General features: G+C 46.9%; 8 protein-coding genes across 8 annotated transcripts; 4 read left to right on the forward strand and 4 right to left on the reverse strand.

The window, feature by feature from the left end:
- Window positions 1–153: 153 nt before the first annotated feature.
- N7443_010891 (uncharacterized protein) lies at window positions 154–3027 on the forward strand (the record flags this gene model as incomplete). Its single annotated transcript, XM_056890947.1, has 1 exon — window positions 154–3027. The coding sequence occupies one exon, from the start codon at window positions 154–156 to the stop codon at window positions 3025–3027; it is 2874 nt and encodes a 957-aa protein (XP_056737438.1).
- A 266-nt stretch (window positions 3028–3293) lies between these two features.
- On the reverse strand, window positions 3294–4445 carry N7443_010892 (uncharacterized protein; the record flags this gene model as incomplete). Its single annotated transcript, XM_056890948.1, has 6 exons — window positions 3294–3322; window positions 3384–3684; window positions 3748–3943; window positions 3998–4122; window positions 4169–4208; window positions 4261–4445. 6 exons carry the CDS (start codon window positions 4443–4445, stop codon window positions 3294–3296), a joined length of 876 nt encoding a protein of 291 aa, XP_056737439.1.
- Window positions 4446–7363: 2918 nt separating this feature from the next.
- Window positions 7364–7735, reverse strand: N7443_010893 (uncharacterized protein; the record flags this gene model as incomplete). The annotated part of the gene is made up of 1 exon (XM_056890949.1): window positions 7364–7735. One exon carries the CDS (start codon window positions 7733–7735, stop codon window positions 7364–7366), a length of 372 nt encoding a protein of 123 aa, XP_056737440.1.
- Window positions 7736–9329: 1594 nt separating this feature from the next.
- N7443_010894 (epoxide hydrolase family protein) lies at window positions 9330–10723 on the forward strand (the record flags this gene model as incomplete). The annotated part of the gene is made up of 4 exons (XM_056890950.1): window positions 9330–9603; window positions 9654–9710; window positions 9767–9964; window positions 10023–10723. The coding sequence occupies 4 exons, from the start codon at window positions 9330–9332 to the stop codon at window positions 10721–10723; spliced, it is 1230 nt and encodes a 409-aa protein (XP_056737441.1).
- A 1274-nt stretch (window positions 10724–11997) lies between these two features.
- On the forward strand, window positions 11998–13971 carry N7443_010895 (ferric reductase family protein; the record flags this gene model as incomplete). The annotated part of the gene is made up of 7 exons (XM_056890951.1): window positions 11998–12176; window positions 12227–12347; window positions 12402–12421; window positions 12480–12772; window positions 12822–13406; window positions 13471–13898; window positions 13957–13971. The coding sequence occupies 7 exons, from the start codon at window positions 11998–12000 to the stop codon at window positions 13969–13971; spliced, it is 1641 nt and encodes a 546-aa protein (XP_056737442.1).
- A 427-nt stretch (window positions 13972–14398) lies between these two features.
- Window positions 14399–15190, forward strand: N7443_010896 (uncharacterized protein; the record flags this gene model as incomplete). Its single annotated transcript, XM_056890952.1, has 3 exons — window positions 14399–14504; window positions 14551–14948; window positions 15014–15190. 3 exons carry the CDS (start codon window positions 14399–14401, stop codon window positions 15188–15190), a joined length of 681 nt encoding a protein of 226 aa, XP_056737443.1.
- A 302-nt stretch (window positions 15191–15492) lies between these two features.
- Window positions 15493–16402, reverse strand: N7443_010897 (uncharacterized protein; the record flags this gene model as incomplete). The annotated part of the gene is made up of 4 exons (XM_056890953.1): window positions 15493–15687; window positions 15746–15828; window positions 15886–15976; window positions 16052–16402. 4 exons carry the CDS (start codon window positions 16400–16402, stop codon window positions 15493–15495), a joined length of 720 nt encoding a protein of 239 aa, XP_056737444.1.
- Window positions 16403–17810: 1408 nt separating this feature from the next.
- N7443_010898 (uncharacterized protein) lies at window positions 17811–18368 on the reverse strand (the record flags this gene model as incomplete). Its single annotated transcript, XM_056890954.1, has 3 exons — window positions 17811–17984; window positions 18047–18096; window positions 18161–18368. The coding sequence occupies 3 exons, from the start codon at window positions 18366–18368 to the stop codon at window positions 17811–17813; spliced, it is 432 nt and encodes a 143-aa protein (XP_056737445.1).
- Window positions 18369–18467: the final 99 nt, after the last annotated feature.

Consider the following 18467-nt stretch of genomic DNA (forward strand, 5'->3'; position numbering starts at 1 on the left):
CCAACGAGAACTATTACTCCCAAAGTGATAAGGAAGTGACTGTGGCACGAAAACTCCTGATATTCCGATTTTCGCTTGCGACAGCACCTCCCATATTTCACTGCTATACACCAACGGAAATGGCTCTTTTGATACTGGTGTCAATAAGAAGATATGGATGGTGACGGTACACGCCGATTCACATCGTCTAGACCCCCTGCCCGACATGCACTCGCAGCACAGGATCCTCGACGTTACCGATCGACGCCGGCTTCCACGAATTCCTCTCCTGTCCCCCAAAATGCAACGCTAGCTACCCGCCACAACGAGAGCTCCTCGCTATCGGCTGAGCGCTCATCCCAGCCAACCGCTCAGAATGATATTACAACCAGCGATGCTGTCACAGGCCAGCTAGCCAAATCTCTAAGTTCTGAAACTCGCGACAGTGACTCCATCATGCCCCAGTTCCTCATATTCTTCGATGCTTTTGTCTCTCTGTGCATAAAGCAAAAAGAGAAAGAGGGTCTGCAGGCGAGCATTGAGAGGGAGTCAAAGGCTGAGGAAAGAGTCAAGACGATGTTGCACCACCCAGGATACAAACAACTCGCGCAATCTATTCGCGAAGGTGGCAATGAGAACTTAAAAAGAATTGAGGCGAGCATCAAAACGCAAGAAGCTATTTGCCTACAAATTTTGCCAGAAGCGATAAAGAGTATACAAAGCGCGCTTCGTATTGTGCCACCTTCTTTGAGCAATGATACGATCGCAAAGCTAGAGTCTGACATCGCGGACAAATTTGAGGCTAAGTTCAGAGCGAAGCTGGAGGCTGAGAATGAAGCCAAGGAAGCTCGCCTTTCGAATATCATCGAGGCTAAGCTCAGAGCGAAGATAGAGGCTGAGGATGAAGCCAAGGAAGCTCGCCTTACGAAAAAGCTTGAGGGTGAACTCGAGAGAAGAAACGTCACATTCCTGAAGAAGATAGAGGATTCCCATGTCAAGTTAATGGAGCAGATGGAGGCTAAAATTCGAACCGCGCAGCTACTATCCATCAATCCTCAAGATACGATTGAAGAAATGGAAGTGGACCCAGGAAAACAAAAGTCAAACTCAATGGAATGGTACAAGCAAAAGTACAGAGAACATTCTCCCCGTCTTCATGAGCTCGAGGTATGGAAAGTCGATGAATTACCTAAACGTCTGGCAACTTTGGCTTCAATTCAAGACTGCCAAGCGGCCCAGGCAAAAGCCGAAGTGGCGATCCAAAGCGTTGGAAGACTGGAGTCTATTTTGCAGAGCGGATTAGCGACAGTAAGATCCGACACGACGATATTGCGGTCCGAATTTTCAGGATTGATCCCAGACCTTGATGCTCGTTCAAGCACGCATGAATCGCACAACATCCCAGGCTTGGGAAAGAGTTTGACAAACAACTTCGATAACCTACTATTAGAACATGAAAATCAGAACCATCGAATCACCAAGCTGGAAACGGAATCTGCCACCATGTTGACGAACCTCAATTCTCTCGCGGAAAAGCAACAACCACCGGGCGATCATTCCGCCCAAATGGTTCAGACCCTTCGGCATGATCTTTCAGCTTTGATCGACAGATTTTCTGGTCTCCAAGAAAGCGTATCAAATGAGCTACGTAAACACAGAACTTATGTTGATGCTAGTCTTCAGCAAAATGAAGTAGCTGTCAAGCATGCAAACGACACCACGGAGACACTGCGAGTTGCTATACGATCGCTGGAAAACCGGTACTTGAATATCACTACGGAGGACCTGTTCAAAAACATGGTTCAGGCCATGAAAGAAATGTTCCCGTGGATGGAAAGCCAGCATCAGGAAATCGCGGCCCTCAAGGAACAGTTGATTTTCCTGGTTGATCAATCCATGACCAAGACTGCGTTTAGCAATGAGATCGATGTACTCAAGTTAGATGTTGCTCAGAGGATCGATGCGCTTAAGATTAGCACGGAAGATGCGAGTCCACAGGCATTGAATGATCTGGTCAAGGATGTCCAAGAATTCTGGACCAAGATTGAGAAGCTGAAAGCGGCTCAGATTGGGCAGACTGTCGACATCGTCAAACGAGTCCAAGAGCATGCTGCTCTTCGCAACCAATTTGAAACACAGTCAGACGCTGTAGAAGAACTTGCAGAGAAGGTTTCAGACTTAGCAGAGATCTTTGAAAAAGTCAACAGCCTGGAGAGCAAGTATGAGAGGCTCAAGAAGGATGTGACAGAAATGCACAAGCCCTCAGGGAATTCGCAGAGGATGTTGCCAGACCCCAAAGGGTTCTGCTCACCAGACACCGTCAATATGATCTGCGAGAACTTGATTACACGGCATGAAAAGGCTACCACAGAACCAAGGTTTGACCAGCTCATCAAGATGACAAACGAAATTGGCCAGCAATGGGCCAATTTCAAGACTCAAGAGTTTGCCAATTTGCGACTCCGAGAACATTCCCCTTCCCGGCCACGAACAAACGGCTCACGCTCCGAGCTAGAGCGTGAGAATGAAAAAGCCTTGTCGCCTCGGTTACTGCGAAGCTCTCGGGATTCGCCAGGAGCTTCCCAGGCATCAGTCACGCTCCAGGTTCCCGGTAATGAGCCTATCGACGCGCTTCCGCCACCCCGATCCATGTCCAAACCCTCCTCCTGTTCGATCACCCCCGGGTCTAGCGATAAACTATTGCAAACCAAAGCCAAGACACCACAAGAAGAGAACGATAGTCCTTCCAATCCCTCTCAGGACCAGTCTCTTGGTTCTAGGGTCGCTCCCAGCGATATTGCCCGTTCGTCTTCCCCGTCGAAGGTTCTCCCTAGAGCCAAGGAATCCCCACAGTCTATCCTCGAAAAGACTAAAAAGTCTTCCAAAAAACGTCCAAGGAAGTCCTCTCTACTCAGTGGAGATCTCAATGGAAATTCGCTTGGTACTGCTTCTCCTGTAATGAGCGAGGCCTCGCCCGCCCCTTCCTCGAGCTCGAGCCTATCAAGGAAGAAGAAAAGGAAGAAAGACAAGCACCCATCAAAGCAATAAAACCAGGCTACGCTCGAGTCATTTATGAGTGGTGTCTTGTTCTACATCATCTCGAAAAGATCTTTCGGGTATGATGATAATAACCATTCTGCTGTGTGATACGTGAGCCAGACAGATTTTCTATATCCATTCTTGTTAATAGCCAATTTAATTCTACCTACCTGTTCTGGAGGCTAGATCACAGTGCACATAAACCCCATATATTCTTCTATCGGTCTATTGTTTTCCAGTATACAGTACATCATCTATCTAGTCTCCACAGTAGATCACGAGGACCCGAGGAACTTGACGACAGCTATGTAATAATGTTAACATTGACACTTCTATTTGAGGGGGATGTTAGTCTGAGAATTTACCTTGCCTGAAAGCCTCGGGATTCTCGGAGATAAGCCAGTGTCCCGCCTCGACGTCGGCGATCTGCGCATTGGGGAAGAACTTCTTGATTGCGGGAATAGTACCATCGGAAACATATCGCGACTTTGTTCCTCGGACAAAAAGGGTAGGTCCGCTGTACTGGAAACCCCCGGACTCACTAAATGGGAAGTCTGCCATGTTGTCAAGTGATGCACCCAGCACTGAGAGCGGGACACGGAATTTTAGCGTGTTATCTTCTGAGCGGATGAGATTGGTCAATAGGAATTGGCGGATACCAATAGACTGGACGAGATGATTAGTTTTGTAATATATGTATCTTCGTTTTATAGTTCATTGGTTTTTTACCTCTTCATACTCCTCGAGGATCTTGTTGGCGTCAGACTGCTTGGAAACCTTTGCCCGCTCGACGTGCTGCATGCCCCGAACATATTTGGGGAAGTCACTCTTTAGCGCGGCATTGACAGGTGCATTGTCAACCGGAATCAGTCCCGACACGCGTTCAGGTGACTGGAGTGCCAGCGTCATGGCAGTTTTGGCACCCCTGTTCGATATCAGCAATGAGCATGAATTTCAGAAGCGGCCGGGTGGGACTTACATAGAATGACCAATTAGCACGCATTTGTCGAGTTTCTGCTGCTGAATGAACTCTCGCACATCCTCGGCCATAGCAGTGTAGTTATGCTCTGGGGCATGGAATGACTGGCCATGGTTGCGCAGGTCCTGGAAGATATCAGCTTTAATCTGTTTCGCTAGCCTTGGAACATACCAGAGTGAAGATACGGCACTTCAGATCGCGAGCCAGAGCCCTGTCGCACGTTAGGATCACAAGTTTTATACCAGAACGGATCCACCACATACTTGCTGATACTCCGGTTGTTTTGTTTGGATCCGAACAGTCCATGCAGGAATAGAATCGGGTCGCGCACGGCTTGCTCGGTCTCCGGGCCATACACCTGGTAAGACAATTCCTCGCGGCAGACGCGGGCCGTCGAGAATGCTCGAAAACCCATGGCGCCTCGCGCAACTGTCCGAGCGAACAACATGATGTAAGGTGAGATGTTGATGTCTATCGGAGGAGGCAACTTGTCGCATCTTGAAGATCGGAAACCAGGCCGAGCTGACTCAGCGGCCCGACCTCTCTCCGCGGCGAGCGATTATATGCGCGGAAGATATTTTAGGCTATTTAAACGCACGCGATATTGAGTCAGTAAATGTCCAGATCTTATTGTACGGTCATATTCGAAATCGGGTTTAATTAGACATACTTGCGACTTAATCCCCGAACCCTAATCTCTGCAGGACCACGTCGCCTTGCCACACTGCCTATTCCCATATCGTTATTTACACAGCTCCGTAACTGGCGTATTACATTATTTATGGATGGTAACGGTACGAGGATCCCATGGTAGCTCAAGTGTTTTGGAGAATCCAAACAAGACAAGCACGAACGAGGTGTGGAGAATCTGACTAGGTCTTCATTCTGCCACAAACGTTTCTTCCAGGACAAGTTCGAAAAATACCAGTCAAATGAACAAATCAATAAAAAACAAATAGGCTTCGACTATCGAATTATTTCTAGTCGTAAGATAATGGCCTGAAGCATCCAGTTTTGCACTTCCCCAGCTTCGGCTTCCAATCCTGTAACACGGTGCTTGATATCAATCATCAGTTCATCCAGAACTTGGCAAGTCCTTTCAAGTGCATTTGTTTGATGAATACACTTCATCATAAGCTCCTTCTGTTCTGGGCGGAGCGAGCCCTGATAGACTCGCGCTTGGAGGAGGCTGGATAAGTGCCGGGTATTGCTATGAGCGAGTGCCTGGATTAATGGAAATGAAAACTTCCGTTCATCGAGATCAGTTGCTTCTCCCTTTGTTTGAGAATACTAAGTAACAAATTTTAGCGAAATGATCATAAAAAGCGTATTTGGTCGAAAGATTACCTCAGGAGAATTAAGATTCTGATAGTCATCGCGAATCTGATAATAGCGTCCCAATGCAGTAAGGAGGCCTTCGACGACGATATCTCTGCAAAACAACGCATAAGAAAAATCATGAAAAGAATAGTCATTAGAAAGCACACGTACTTATTTGTCGTAGCTTCGCACCTCATCAAGCGACTGGCCATACGGAAGAGTCCTCCAGTTTCTTAGAGAATGAAGTTAGCGACTGAATATTGATATCAAACGGGGATGGGTTGATTCAAATGGGACAAACATACTGCCATCCACCATCTGTAAATTTTCTTCTGTTGATGGTGCTTTTCCGTGATAAGTCCAATGAAGATCATATCCTTGACCTATGTGTAGACTCTGAAGTTCCTCTTTTCCGAAAGATCCACGTTAGAATTTCTCGGATTCGATAAAACAAAACACTCTCATTATATTAAGCACTTTACCTGTAAATATTTGATATGCGGGCAGTGACAGCTTTGAGATAAGCGCGAGACATTTGACGAAAAGAAAATTTGCACAATTGATGGTTTGACTAACGCCAAAGACTAAATGGGTGGCAGGATAGCCTCGGCGCAGAGGTGATGCATCCTCAATGTCATCTAGCCTTATATATTGGTCAGCGAGAGAGAGAGAGAACAGGGTCACTGCTGGAATCCTACATTAAAGACGAGTTGTGAAGGAGGTTAATCACAGCTTTAATGGAGGCCACAGTGTCCTCGGGAACCTTGTACCACAGATCAAGTGCGTCGATCGCTAAATCACGAATCCTCTTCGAGGGTAGAGAATCAATATATTCGAAGGGCTCGAGGACGACCTCAATAAGAATTTGGTTGTTAGGAAATCTTCTATCACCCGGTCTTGGACACTTAACTCACAGACTCAGGAAGGGCTTTGCTGTGTTGCAAAGATCTTGGTGCTTCTCTGGTGGCTTCAGAAAGAAAGGGCTGGGGAATCTCATCACCGGCAATCAGACAAACATGGTGGTCAGCCTTGTCAGAAGGGCGGTCGGCCGAGTTGAGCTCAGTCGGCCCTCCAAACATAACAGAACTCTCTCTTATGTTGGCAACACCGTCTTGTTGGCAGCGTCTACCCCAGAATTGTGAGCTGATAGGGCGATCTTTGCTCAGAAGATCGGCGAGAGTATCCATATCTCTAGGTCTATACTCAGGACGCTTGAGGTCTGCATGGTAACGATAACCTCGGGCTGCCCAGACACATACACCAGCAATACACAACTCCAGATGATGGAGCCATGTTTTAATCTTCTTCCCAGGCCTTTTCTCAAGCAAGTATTCATGCTTCAGTCGGTAATACTTAAGCTGATTCTCTCTGAATTTCTCCCGCAGTAGATCTTTTGCATCTCCGACTGTGACACCTTGAGACACAAGGAGGTAAAACAAGACCGAGTCCAGTGGCCCGGGTCGATTGGTAGAGACAAATCCATCATACTCCTTATCAAAAGAGTTGATATCACCACTTATTATAGCGAGGGGATACAACATGTCTCTTAGATGCTGTATCGAGGCAGCCTCTTCCTTAGTAAGGTAAATATCACACAGATACGCGATGAGTGGATCGCACCATCTACCCTTGTCGATTAGAAATCCTGCTGGAATTTTTTCTTGGGAATTTCAAAAGACTTACTTTGTTGCGTTTGTAAGAAATTTGTTGGTGATTTAGTCATCAAGCGATGAAAATTGGTGAATTCCTCCCACTTCCAAGGCCATACAACCTGACTCCCACTCCTCCCACTCCTTGAAAAATTCCATCGCCAAGCTTCGTTCGTGTTGAGCCATCGATACAAAGCCTTTAGCCATCATTTGTTTTACTCGTAACTTTGCAGACAGCACTGTTTTAGGTGAGTTTTGTCGACCAGTAGACTCGGCACCCTGGTAACATTTTAGAAAACAAGATTCTCCAAACCAAATCAGCCTGGGCATGGAGCTTACATCATCCTCCATGTACTCTTCTTCGATTATATCTAGCTCTTGTCAGTCTTCCACATCTTTAACTATAGAGAATGGAGGCGGACGGACCATCATGTATGAATCCCACATCAGAAGCATATGATGCAGCCCATATTCTCTCTGGGATAGCCTCGGGGATAACGACTGCGATGAAATTCAAGAAAGATTCTTCACGCATACATCCGTGAGCAATCAGATCTCCACCCATTGCCTCCCAGTCATCTCTTGCAGCCTGACATCCTTCATCCGCGATTGCAGCGTGTATACTGACTCTGGGCTTGATTGCAAAGTCAAATTGTGAAGTCTGCAAGTGCAATGGTAAAGGTATTGAGTACTCGTACTCAATAGTATCCTCATTAGAAGTGCCGAGTCGACTAATAAAGTCCGGCTGGACAAGGGGTTGATTTTCCATGATCAGGAATTTAGCTTCATGTCTTACGTTGTGGTGGGTAATTGCTACCTTTATACATTCGTGCCACCGAATAATCAACGAGATGGTTTCTGGTGAGACTACACACCGCCACTTGGCACTTTGTTTGCAGCCACCCACGGCTGACGTACAGAGCTTTGATTCTTTCATCTTATATATAGTACAACTATTTCAGGTAGACCCCTGCTTGTATTGCATGCCTAGCCCCGTCGAGAAGCCGCAGGTAAGATCGATCAATCGGTCTACTCTTAGACAAACCGATTGTCTCGTGATTTGTTATCATTTTCTAGTTGTGATCTTAGGAACAGAGTATGTTTTCTTAGAGCTTGATTAGATCAAATCTCGAACATTCGATTAGGACATGATTTAAAGTAGGGCCTGTTCTATTTCATATAGAGGGAATAATACTGAGGGTGATGGAATATGTGAGGACCTCGCCTAGGTACCGTTTAGCCCCCGTTTTCTGTGCAAGCCGCGGACCGAGAACTCTGTGTTACGCCGCGCCAACTTTAGAGTCTCTTGAATAGCAGGGTCTGAGAGATCTGAAGTAGAACCTGATAGGTCTGATGCAGATCTGTTATCGATTACACTACAGCAGCTCGTAGTATTCCTTTTTTGAGCTGCACGAACCTCCATCGCTTTGGCAAAGTTCACTGGCTGACTAGCTAAGCCTGCAGGCTCAGAGCTGATCTACATTATCTATTTCTGACAGGTATTCAGACACACACCGCTCAATCAAATGGAACATCGGGGCTGCGCTGAGGACTAGCACATCATACCGATCTTTCAGCCTCGCACTTGCGAAGGCGGAATTTTTTTCTACTTCCGCAGAGGAACTGCGGCCCACAGGAACGTTTCCCGCTCAGGGAGATCTTTTGGGCGACCCACAGAATACTTGGATGTTTGAAGCTAGCCCGCTCTTTACAGGTCTCGGGAGGGATATGAAGTTCTTCTTATGTACTGAGCGTGCCCGTTATAATCTGTAGTGAGGAAACCCCCAGCCTGGAGTGAACAGGATGGAAAGAGGGGCAGAAGTGCCACGTGTATGGCATGTGGGTGTCAACTACATAGGGGAGGGTCCCACGCACATCATGTAAAATGCAATGTTCATTCTTGGGAAGTGCATTAGTGTGTCTCTGATTAGGGCTCGGGAATTATGTCGCAAGAGTGTTGATTAAACCCTGATTACGAATATGACTACAGTTGTGATTACGGTTCGTTCCTGCCCCGCGTGAGCTCTCTAAAAACAGCAATCGTGACCTGCTACGAGTCGTCATCACTACAATGCACTGCCTAGGTAATACTAAAAGTCGAACGATTCTTTAAAAACAAAACAGGATTAACCTATTTTCTCTCGTGTCATTAAACAATATCTCAATAGCAGTTGATGCGCCAAGACAATGCGGGGGTTTTCTAGAATCTTGAACTTTTGCGGGGTCAGTGCGACATCTCGTTCGCTAGTACATTTCGAATATCACCTTCAACTACCTTCCACGTAGGAAGACATCTTCTATTTCTAATATCTTATCATTTTCAGAGACTAGATCAAACAGGCGACTCATATTGACGATCAATCATGACTGACCACCCTCAGCCCTACACGATCTCCGTTTCCGATGACGTACTTGAAGAGCTCAAACAGCGTCTCACCTACGCACGATACCCAAGCCAGTTCGAGTCGCCAGATCAGGATTCTTGGGACTTTGGTGTTCCAGTAGCGGAGGTGAAACGTCTGACAGCTTACTGGAAAGACGGATTTGACTGGCGAAAAGCCGAAGCTCAGTTAAACGAGCTCCCGCAGTACCACACTGAAATCGAGGTGGAAAAGTTTGGCTCATTGGACATTCACTGTAAGCTTTTTGGGTAATCTAAGATATGTTGGACTTCTCACATTTCTCAGTTGTTCATCAGGTCAGTTCAGTGAAGAACGCCATTCCTCTTCTATTCAGTCACGGATGTAAGTCCTAGTTCCGCAAGTCCTGATAGCAATCACTGACACAAGACCCACCTTAGGGCCAGGATCGTTTATCGAAGTTTCCAAACTGCTACCGTTGCTAAAAGCAGGCGCCGATCGACCGGCATTTCACATCGTAGCTCCCTCATTGCCGAATTTTGGCTTTTCTTCGGGCGTCACTCGTCGTGGCTTTGGTCTTGCTCAATACGCCGAAGTCTTGCACAAACTTATGGTCAAGCTTGGCTATGACAAGTATGGTAGGTCATCAAACCTCCCATATTATATATCCAAGAGATAAATACCAACGTGTTACAGTGACACAGGGCGGAGACTGGGGATTCTGGGTTACTCGAAGCATAGGCCTCTTGTACCCCGAGCATTGCAAAGCTTCCCACGTTAATATGATTGTTGCACGGCCACCACAGTGGGCCGATAATCCTTTACTGGCACTCCAGCACATATTTCAGCCATACAACGTGCGTGAAAAAGCGGGCCGTGAAAGATCCGACTGGTTTGATCATGAAGGCTACGGATACAATATGCTCCAGAGCACCAAGCCGCAAACAGTCGGTGTCGCACTTGCCGATAGCCCCGTTACACTGCTGGCCTGGATCTATGAGAAGCTGCATGACTGGACAGATTCGTACTCATGGACCGATGACGAGATCCTAACCTGGGTGTCTATCTATTGGTTTTCGAAAGCAGGACCCGAGGCTAGTGTCCGCATTTACTACGAGGCCCTCCATGCCAAAACCCCCACGGAAATTCCATATCATAAGCTCCGGTCTTATGTTCCCCATGTAAAGCTTGGTCTAGTCCACCTCCCGCGGGAAATCTCGGTTGTTCCCACTACATGGGCTGCCACACTTGGACCGGTTGTTCGACAAAGTGAACATGACCACGGAGGTCATTTCGCGGCGTGGGAGGTACCCGATGTGATCGTGCAGGATCTACAAGCAATGTTCGAGAAAGGAGGCCCTTGTTTTGGGATCATTCCTGGCAAGATGGGCTATTAGATTAATCTTGCAACCCGTGCTTGGCTCCCAATCAGGAAATTCGGATGATGATTATCCACAAGCCAACTTCGGCTGTCTTTCCGTGAGCCTAGATGCTAAGCTTAAAGACTTGTCAAGATACTAACTCAATCCTTCTGGGTTCATTTACATGCCCACGTGAACCGGTCTGTTAACAACAAGGGAGACAGAGCCGAGACACCAATGAACAGACACCTCGGGCAAGCATACACTAGACCCATCTAGCCCACTCACGTGAGAAATTCCCCGAATCATCCGGAATATTACATGTAACTAGTATCACGTTCGTTTTCGCGAATAGTGGGTATTGCAAAGAAAGTCTAAATTACCATCGTGGTGGCTGTGTTTCGTGTTTGTCAGGCTTATCAGATGAATATAGGGACCCGCTTTCTCAATTAATCCAAGGTTTAGCCCCCGCTGGGTGAAGGAGCTTGTCTCCTATGAAGCTTTTCCCTTTTTTGACTGCCAAGACTAGCCTCTCCGTCCCGAATATGACATGATTTAAAGTAACCCTAAATCACGAGTCCGCCCATTGTGTTGGGCGGGTTAGGAACAGGTGCCTTTATCTGATCGCAGTTATTACTGCATCTCAAGACCTTGTGATAATTCCTTTGGGGTTGACCGGATACCATCCAGAAAGTGGCATTGTGACACCGAGATGCATACGTCTGTGATCCCGGATGGGCTCTGCGCAGAGATTTTCTCAAGCTGTCTCCACTGTCCGTCGCTGACCAGAACGCTCCACGCAGCTCACATGCCGATAATCTGCCAAGACCTGTACAACGAATCTGTGGACCGAGTCAAAAGAAAAACAGCACTACCGTGGTAAAATACGACTATCGTTCCCAAATTGGGACGTTGGTTCCGAGTCCAACTCGGTCAAATGCAATCAGAGGCTGGAATTTTCTGCGCTAGGCGGCACGAGGCTAATTAGCGTCAAACTTAGTCTTATCTGATCTGCTACTGCGTCACCCATCGTGCTCTCTTCTGAGGAATTTTTTCCATTCTCCACCGTAGCAGGGTTTTTTTCTTTTTTTACGTTGCCTTGGATTGCGTAGCCAATGATAAATTATCTTCCATCGCTCATGTTTCATTTGCTTACCGGCTCTTTACGAAATGCCCCTCATTCAAGGGTCCGCCAGTCGCCGGGAGTCTTCCGAGATTGATAAAATTCTTGACGATTCCTTGGGTTTGGCACATTGTATCTCCTGGATATCAATGAATTCTTTCGCCTCAGACTCTGATTAATTGAGGTTATGATGACTTCCAGCGCCCTTCGCCAGCATAACAATGTCTGGAGTAATAAGTACTTCGCTATCGCTATCGGGGCGATTATGGTGCTGTTCATTCTATGCCATTGGTGTGAAATAGCTTATTCTAGATTTGGTCCTAGGAAGCCAAATTCATTCGCGAGGCATGTCTTTAAGCTTCATCGGTTGGTGCTCAATCCTCGATGCTGATTATAAATGTGCTGACTCAAGAAAGGGCTTCACGGAGACTTTTGAATAATGAGATTCTTGGCACTCGCGTCGATAGACTCTTGCTTTATCTCATCTACTGGGCCCTGAATCTCATCTTAGCATTGACAAACGTCGATTTCGAACGAGTGGGTTGTTTTCGGAAACTTTCGGAATGAATAGATTGCTGACATTTACTCTAGGTTGATAAGCGCTTCGGATGGTAAGTGAGGTTGGGACTGCAGAATATATACGCGGTGCTAAAGGCTCTTCCTCACTAGGATTTCTGTGGCAAACTTTGCACTGCTTGTGTTTCTCGCTCTCAGGAATACTCCGCTCGCTCCTTTGTCTGGCAATTCTTACGAGAAGCTGCGTCCTCTCCACAAAGTGGCAGGCTATACTTGCATCGTGACTAGTGTGATACATGGCATCACATACACTATTGTCTTCGCCCAGGAAGGGAAATTGGAGAAGTACAAGGAAAGAGACAACTTTTCTGGAGCAATTGCAGGAGTAGCAATGTTGATCATTGGGTTCTCTACAATCGGATATTTCGTTCAAAAAAGCTACGAAAGTAAGTCCGAATTCGCAACCAGTATAGCCAATGTCTAATATACCTCCAGTCTTCTACGTTATTCACCTTGCCATGTTCATGTTGATATTGATCACTGTCGGAATGCACCGGCCGGATTTCTCAAAGTCCACGGTCATTATTGTCATCTTCATAGCATGCCTGTGGGGTGCCGATCGGCTCATTCGCTTGGCCAAGAAGTCTTGGAACTTTGTCGGCAACAATGCAACTGTTACACCAATGGCAGATGGCGCAGTTCGAGTAAAACTAAAGCGCAACCTGCGTTGCAGACCTGGATCACATGCTTTTCTATGGATTCCATCCATTCGTTGGATGGAAACGCATCCCTTTACTCTCGTGTCAAATGAGCCGGCCGAGTTTCTTGTTCGCGAATATAATGGATTCACTCGTGATTTGCTGAAGATCGCTCGAGAAGAGCCCGGGAAAGTTCTGCGGTGCTCCGTTGATGGAGGGTATGGGCAAATTCCGAAGTTCATGAAGTTTGATCGAATCGTGCTGGTCGCTGGTGGCAGTGGTGCTACTTTTACGTTCAACATTGCACTCAATGTGCTTAAAGAATGCGCTGTTGCAAACATCACGAAGCCTATTTACTTTATCTGGGTAGTTCGACATGCAGGTATACATTCTCCGCTTGACTAATTTCCTCTTATACAAGAAGGCTGACCCAAATTATGTTTCAGAGTCATTCAACTGGTTCGATACCGAGTTACAACAATTACAGGATTGCCCTTCTGTAAATCTTCTCATTCATGTCACACGCGATGAAGCTATATCAAATGATTCTCCACTTTCAGGCTCAGTTAGTGTCGCTAGTGACCCTGAAAAGGCACCAACAGCTGTTGGATACGTTGGAAAGGGAGCACCAGTCATGACAGATGTCGAGAAAGGAAAGGAAGAGGTCAAAGGACAAGCCACGGTTTCCGTATCCGCTATACGAAAGGGGCGCCCAGATATCACAATCTTGATCGCTGATTGCTTATCCCAAGGCTCCGTCGATGAGCACATTGGCGTTGGCGTTTGTGGACCGATGAACATCATTGAATCAACACGTGAGGTGACCTGTAGGAACACTTTTGACAGTGGCCCCTTCATTACTTTCCACAGTGAGGTAAGGAGAATGTTTCTATTGTCTTTTAACTTCTGGAGTGATGCTAAAACCATTACAGGAATTTGAATGGTGACGATGCTTGTTAAGCAGATAGCAGTACAGCTCATTGGTCAGCTAAAATATAAATCGAAGCCCAGACTACGATATCTGGCGCTGAATCATCATCTACATCAATGATAATATGCCGAGAATCGATAGGCCTTTTGTTTTTGAAGACGCTACTAATTGCTCTTTTGCAACATGATCTTAACGCTCCCGGAAATTGACTGGACTATGTGGGTATCCCGCTAGAGGCAATCAGGGTCCAGTTATTGTAATAGAATTAGATCTGTGCCATCTCGCTTATTCTATGGTTTGGTCGTACCGTCGATTTTGACGCTGTTAGAGGAATATCTCGGAGCTAGTCTAACATCGCGGCTTATCATGACACCCAACTACATCCAGAACGTTGCTATTGTCGGTGTGCGTTAGGACCGGCTCTTAACTTCCAAAAGTTGGATATGTCTTGCTTAAAATCACAGGCCAATGGCAATTGTGGCAGTTTCATGACTGATGCTCTACTAAAGACCAGCAAGCACACAGTCACAGCGCTCACAAGAGATAACAGTCAGAAGTTTCCCGAGGGGGTGATATCTAAGGTCATTGACTATAGTAAGCCTGAAACATTGGTCAGAGCTCTCCAAAACCAGGATGTTATTGGTCATTACTCTTGATGGACATGCCTCAGAGGGAACCGAATTGACCTTGATTGAGGCTGCCGGCGATGCTGGTGTAAAATGGATCATGCCGAATGAATGGTGCCCTGACACTACAGATGAGGCGCTAGTGAAAGATGTCTTTGTTTTCCATTTACTGAAAATCCTCTGTCTAGCGACTGCTCGCAAAGCTATCGTTGATTACGGCAAGATTAACTTCATTACCCTGTCTACTGGCTTCTGGTACGAGTGGAGTCTTGCAATCCCTTCAGCCCTCGGAATTGGTCTGATCAATCATACTGCAACTTTGTTCGATGAGGGTGAAACGAAAGTTTCTATCTCGACATGGCCGCAGGTATGTCTTCATGTCACAACGAGCTCATAGAACACTGGCTTACCTATAGCCTTGAACGAATCAAGGAACGTAATCGGATCGGTTTTGCAAAGATGTTGTATACACGAGTTTTCTATCCCGATGGTTGGGGAAACACTGACCAGAAGGGCACGCTCAATGATATGCTTAGTTTACCAGAGGATGATATTGATGAAGCAAATAAGGTTAACATCGAGCGCTCAAAGACCTCTCCCTGGGGCTGATATGTGCATCATGGTCTCATATAGAGCCACCATTAGCGCGACCCAACCGAACCAAGTCTCCACCAGGCACTCAAGCCTAGGACACGTCCCATATCTTGGCACATAATTTTAATTCCATTATTCAATTTATGAATAGACGATTATGATATCACTATGCAGTGCAGTGGCGGTCTTTGCTCGAAATATGTACATTACCACTATTGAATTTGAGTGTGACGCAACTTCCCGTCTCCCCAAAACCCTTTCTCCAATGCCAAAATTGAAATTGCTGTATACATCAATTGAAATGTTAATCACAGAAATCAGACGACGCTGCCATTCAATCGACCCTTGATGAAGTTGACCACATCCTGGCTATATTTGTTGACGTAACCGTGGTGAGCCTCGTTGTCGTCCGCGGGTAAGGCTGCGCAGCACTGGTCGTCGCCATAATCGCAGTAGCTTTGCAGTGAGGAGGCAAACGGCTCGCAGGTAATTGGGAGCAGGCGCGGGAAAATCTACAATTGGCATGATCTGTTAGCTGTTGCTCCCTCGAGGTGCGATTGTGTCACTTACTCCTAGGCCAACTGTGCAGTCGCCCACGTCCCATGGCTGTAGGGGGACGAAGGTCTCATCACCGTAGGCGATAGCGGCAATAACTAGATGTGCTGTCAGTCCCTATTCTCCGTGAAAATATCCTGGTCGTGCGTTCGTACTGGTTTCGTTCAAGGACGCGTCAAAGGGCTGAGTGGGAATCAGCAACAGGGAGCTCGTGCCGCAGACGGCTTCCATCATGGTAACAGCGCCCTATAATAAAAATTAGAGTTTGAGATGTGAGGGCAGGATGCACATGTGTGCATCCGAAGGCTGTAGAGGTCATACAAGGGAGTATCCGATCAGGGCAATCTTCGATTCTGGGCAAATCTTGAGATACTCTGTGACATAGTTCTGCATCAAAAGCGCTCCGTTGTGAACCGCGGTAAACTTGTCATCAGCATCGTGGTCATATGGCAGGCCAAGGCTAGTCGAACCCGGAATCTGATCCAAGATCATATTCTGAACCTTGGCCATGACATTCAAATCATCGCCAGGGCCTTGACCCCGAGCAATGATAGCATGAACACTCGACGCGCATTGGGTCTTCGCCACAGCCTGAGCTTGGGCCTGCTGTCCAAGGAAGCCGGATGAAATAGCCAGCGCCAAGGAGATGATCTTGCAGATCATGCCGGGCATCGTGAATATATAATTGACACGACGATGCGTACGGGTCGGTGTATTTCACCGAGCAGGTTAACAAACACCAGATTTCTTGGCTCCCCGTCCCTATTTATAATATTCTTCAGATCGACCACGATCGGAAGCCCCATATAGCTAGGTCAGATTTTCCTGGCCAGCCCATCCAGCCGTGTTGGTTATCAGGTCCAAAGCAGGTCAGGGGCGGAGGTCGCAGCACACGGTTCATCCTGGTATTGGGTGCGTGAACAGTCCGTCGAATCTAAATTACACCCGTAGGCTTGATTCTATTGGCTTTTTGCTGAATTAAGCCCTGATACGACCCGCTTAAGATTGGGATCGACAGGGACTGCCACAAAGATATCAGGCCAATCGCCGAGCAATTATTTTAGCTGAACTTTGGACCCCTGTTTTACACGTGCGTTTCTGTGCAAACGATTGTATGTCTACAGAGGTGGATATCTCAATAGGGGCGTATTTTTTGCTAGTTTTTCCTGTTTGAACTGCGCTGCATTTGGCGGACTTTTCAAATGTACATCTCAGGGACACTATCTTGGTAGATCTTAACGCTGTAGACTTTTATTCTTAGTTTGCGTTTTGATTACCTGGGACAGGTCAATAGCTAGGATCGTGGCTAGGATCGTAGCTAGGACCAAGTGAGATCGCACATCTCCGAAAAGGGGTGCAAGTCCCACATATTCACCCGAGCCCCACCACACACGATCATGATGTCAGATTTGGCAAATTCAAATATCGAATGGCAAGATGGCCGAGTTGGTCCAAGGCGTCAGGTTAAGGTCCACCTTAACACCAAACATTGGTTTCCTGATCTCGTTTACGGGGCGTGGGTTCGAATCCCACTCTTGTCAGTTCTTTATTTTTTTCATGGCTCATGATGAGCCCCTCGAACGGGAAAAATCATCTTTTTTCATTTTTTTTGGTATTTTTTTTTTGGCTGCTTACCAGAAACTAACATAGTATTTTTCTCCAAACCCGCCGCCGCGGTACACGCCCCTAACACCAGGTGATTGCGAAAGATCAAAAATCTGTGTCTCAACAACCAATGATTATTAAAACTTCAATATTTGCCAATGGATAAAAAGACTCGATGATTCACTGAATCCTGCAATTCACATTACTTATCGCATTTCGCTGCGTTCTTCATCGATGCCGGAACCAAGAGATCCGTTGTTGAAAGTTTTAACTTGATTAGTTAATTGCTCAGACTGCAATCTTCAGACAGCGTTCAATGGTGTCTTCGTTTTACCTGGTCGAACTTTCTTTATAGTATACATTCTAAATCACATTTAAAAAACACATCACGCAGATCCTGAGGTCATGATCATAAAAATGGCATTTCAAATCGGATATAAACATATATAAATCTCATTTGGCACTGTACATTGATCTAGTTCTCCAGAAGCGGGGGGACCTTCTCGCAGAGGTACTCGACGATGGCATCGGGGCCGCGCTCGACCTGCAGACCCTCGGGGATAGCGTGCAGCTTGATATCGGGGTTGATTGACCGGGCAATATCGTGGATCTCCTTCGCCTGCTCGTCGGACCACATGGAGGCACTGAACTATGCGGCTGTTAGCGTCTTAATTCTCGAGTTTTCGGACTCGGATAACCCGAGTGACCTACCAGAACGTCAGGCTTGAACTCCTTGACCTTGCCCTCGACCTCTGCGATACCTGTATGAGAATTAGCTTCCAATTGTTTGATAGACATACTAGCCATGCTAATCCGGATACATACTCTCGCAGTTGGCGACGTGCTCGATGGTGTAGCGGTCGCTCAGAGCCTCAGCGACGCGGCCGATGAGGCGCTTGGCGCGCTCAGGCGCGGTGTTGACAGTAACGAGACGGAAGGGGCCCTTAGGAGACATTGTGATAATGATTGCAATGAGGGGATATCGCGGGGCTTTTATTGTCGCGAGTTCGGCGTTGCCACCGGTTCCCCACATTGTGGGTGAGCCCCTCCGGCTTGTCCAGCGCCGGGGTAGACATATTCCGCGCATAAAGACCGCGTCTCCTCCGCATCGAAGATCAATTGATCAACTCAC

This window comes from Penicillium atrosanguineum (assembly GCF_028827265.1).
Source record: "Penicillium atrosanguineum strain IBT 20685 chromosome Unknown utg000008l_segment0_segment0, whole genome shotgun sequence".
Lineage (NCBI taxonomy): Eukaryota > Fungi > Ascomycota > Eurotiomycetes > Eurotiales > Aspergillaceae > Penicillium > Penicillium atrosanguineum.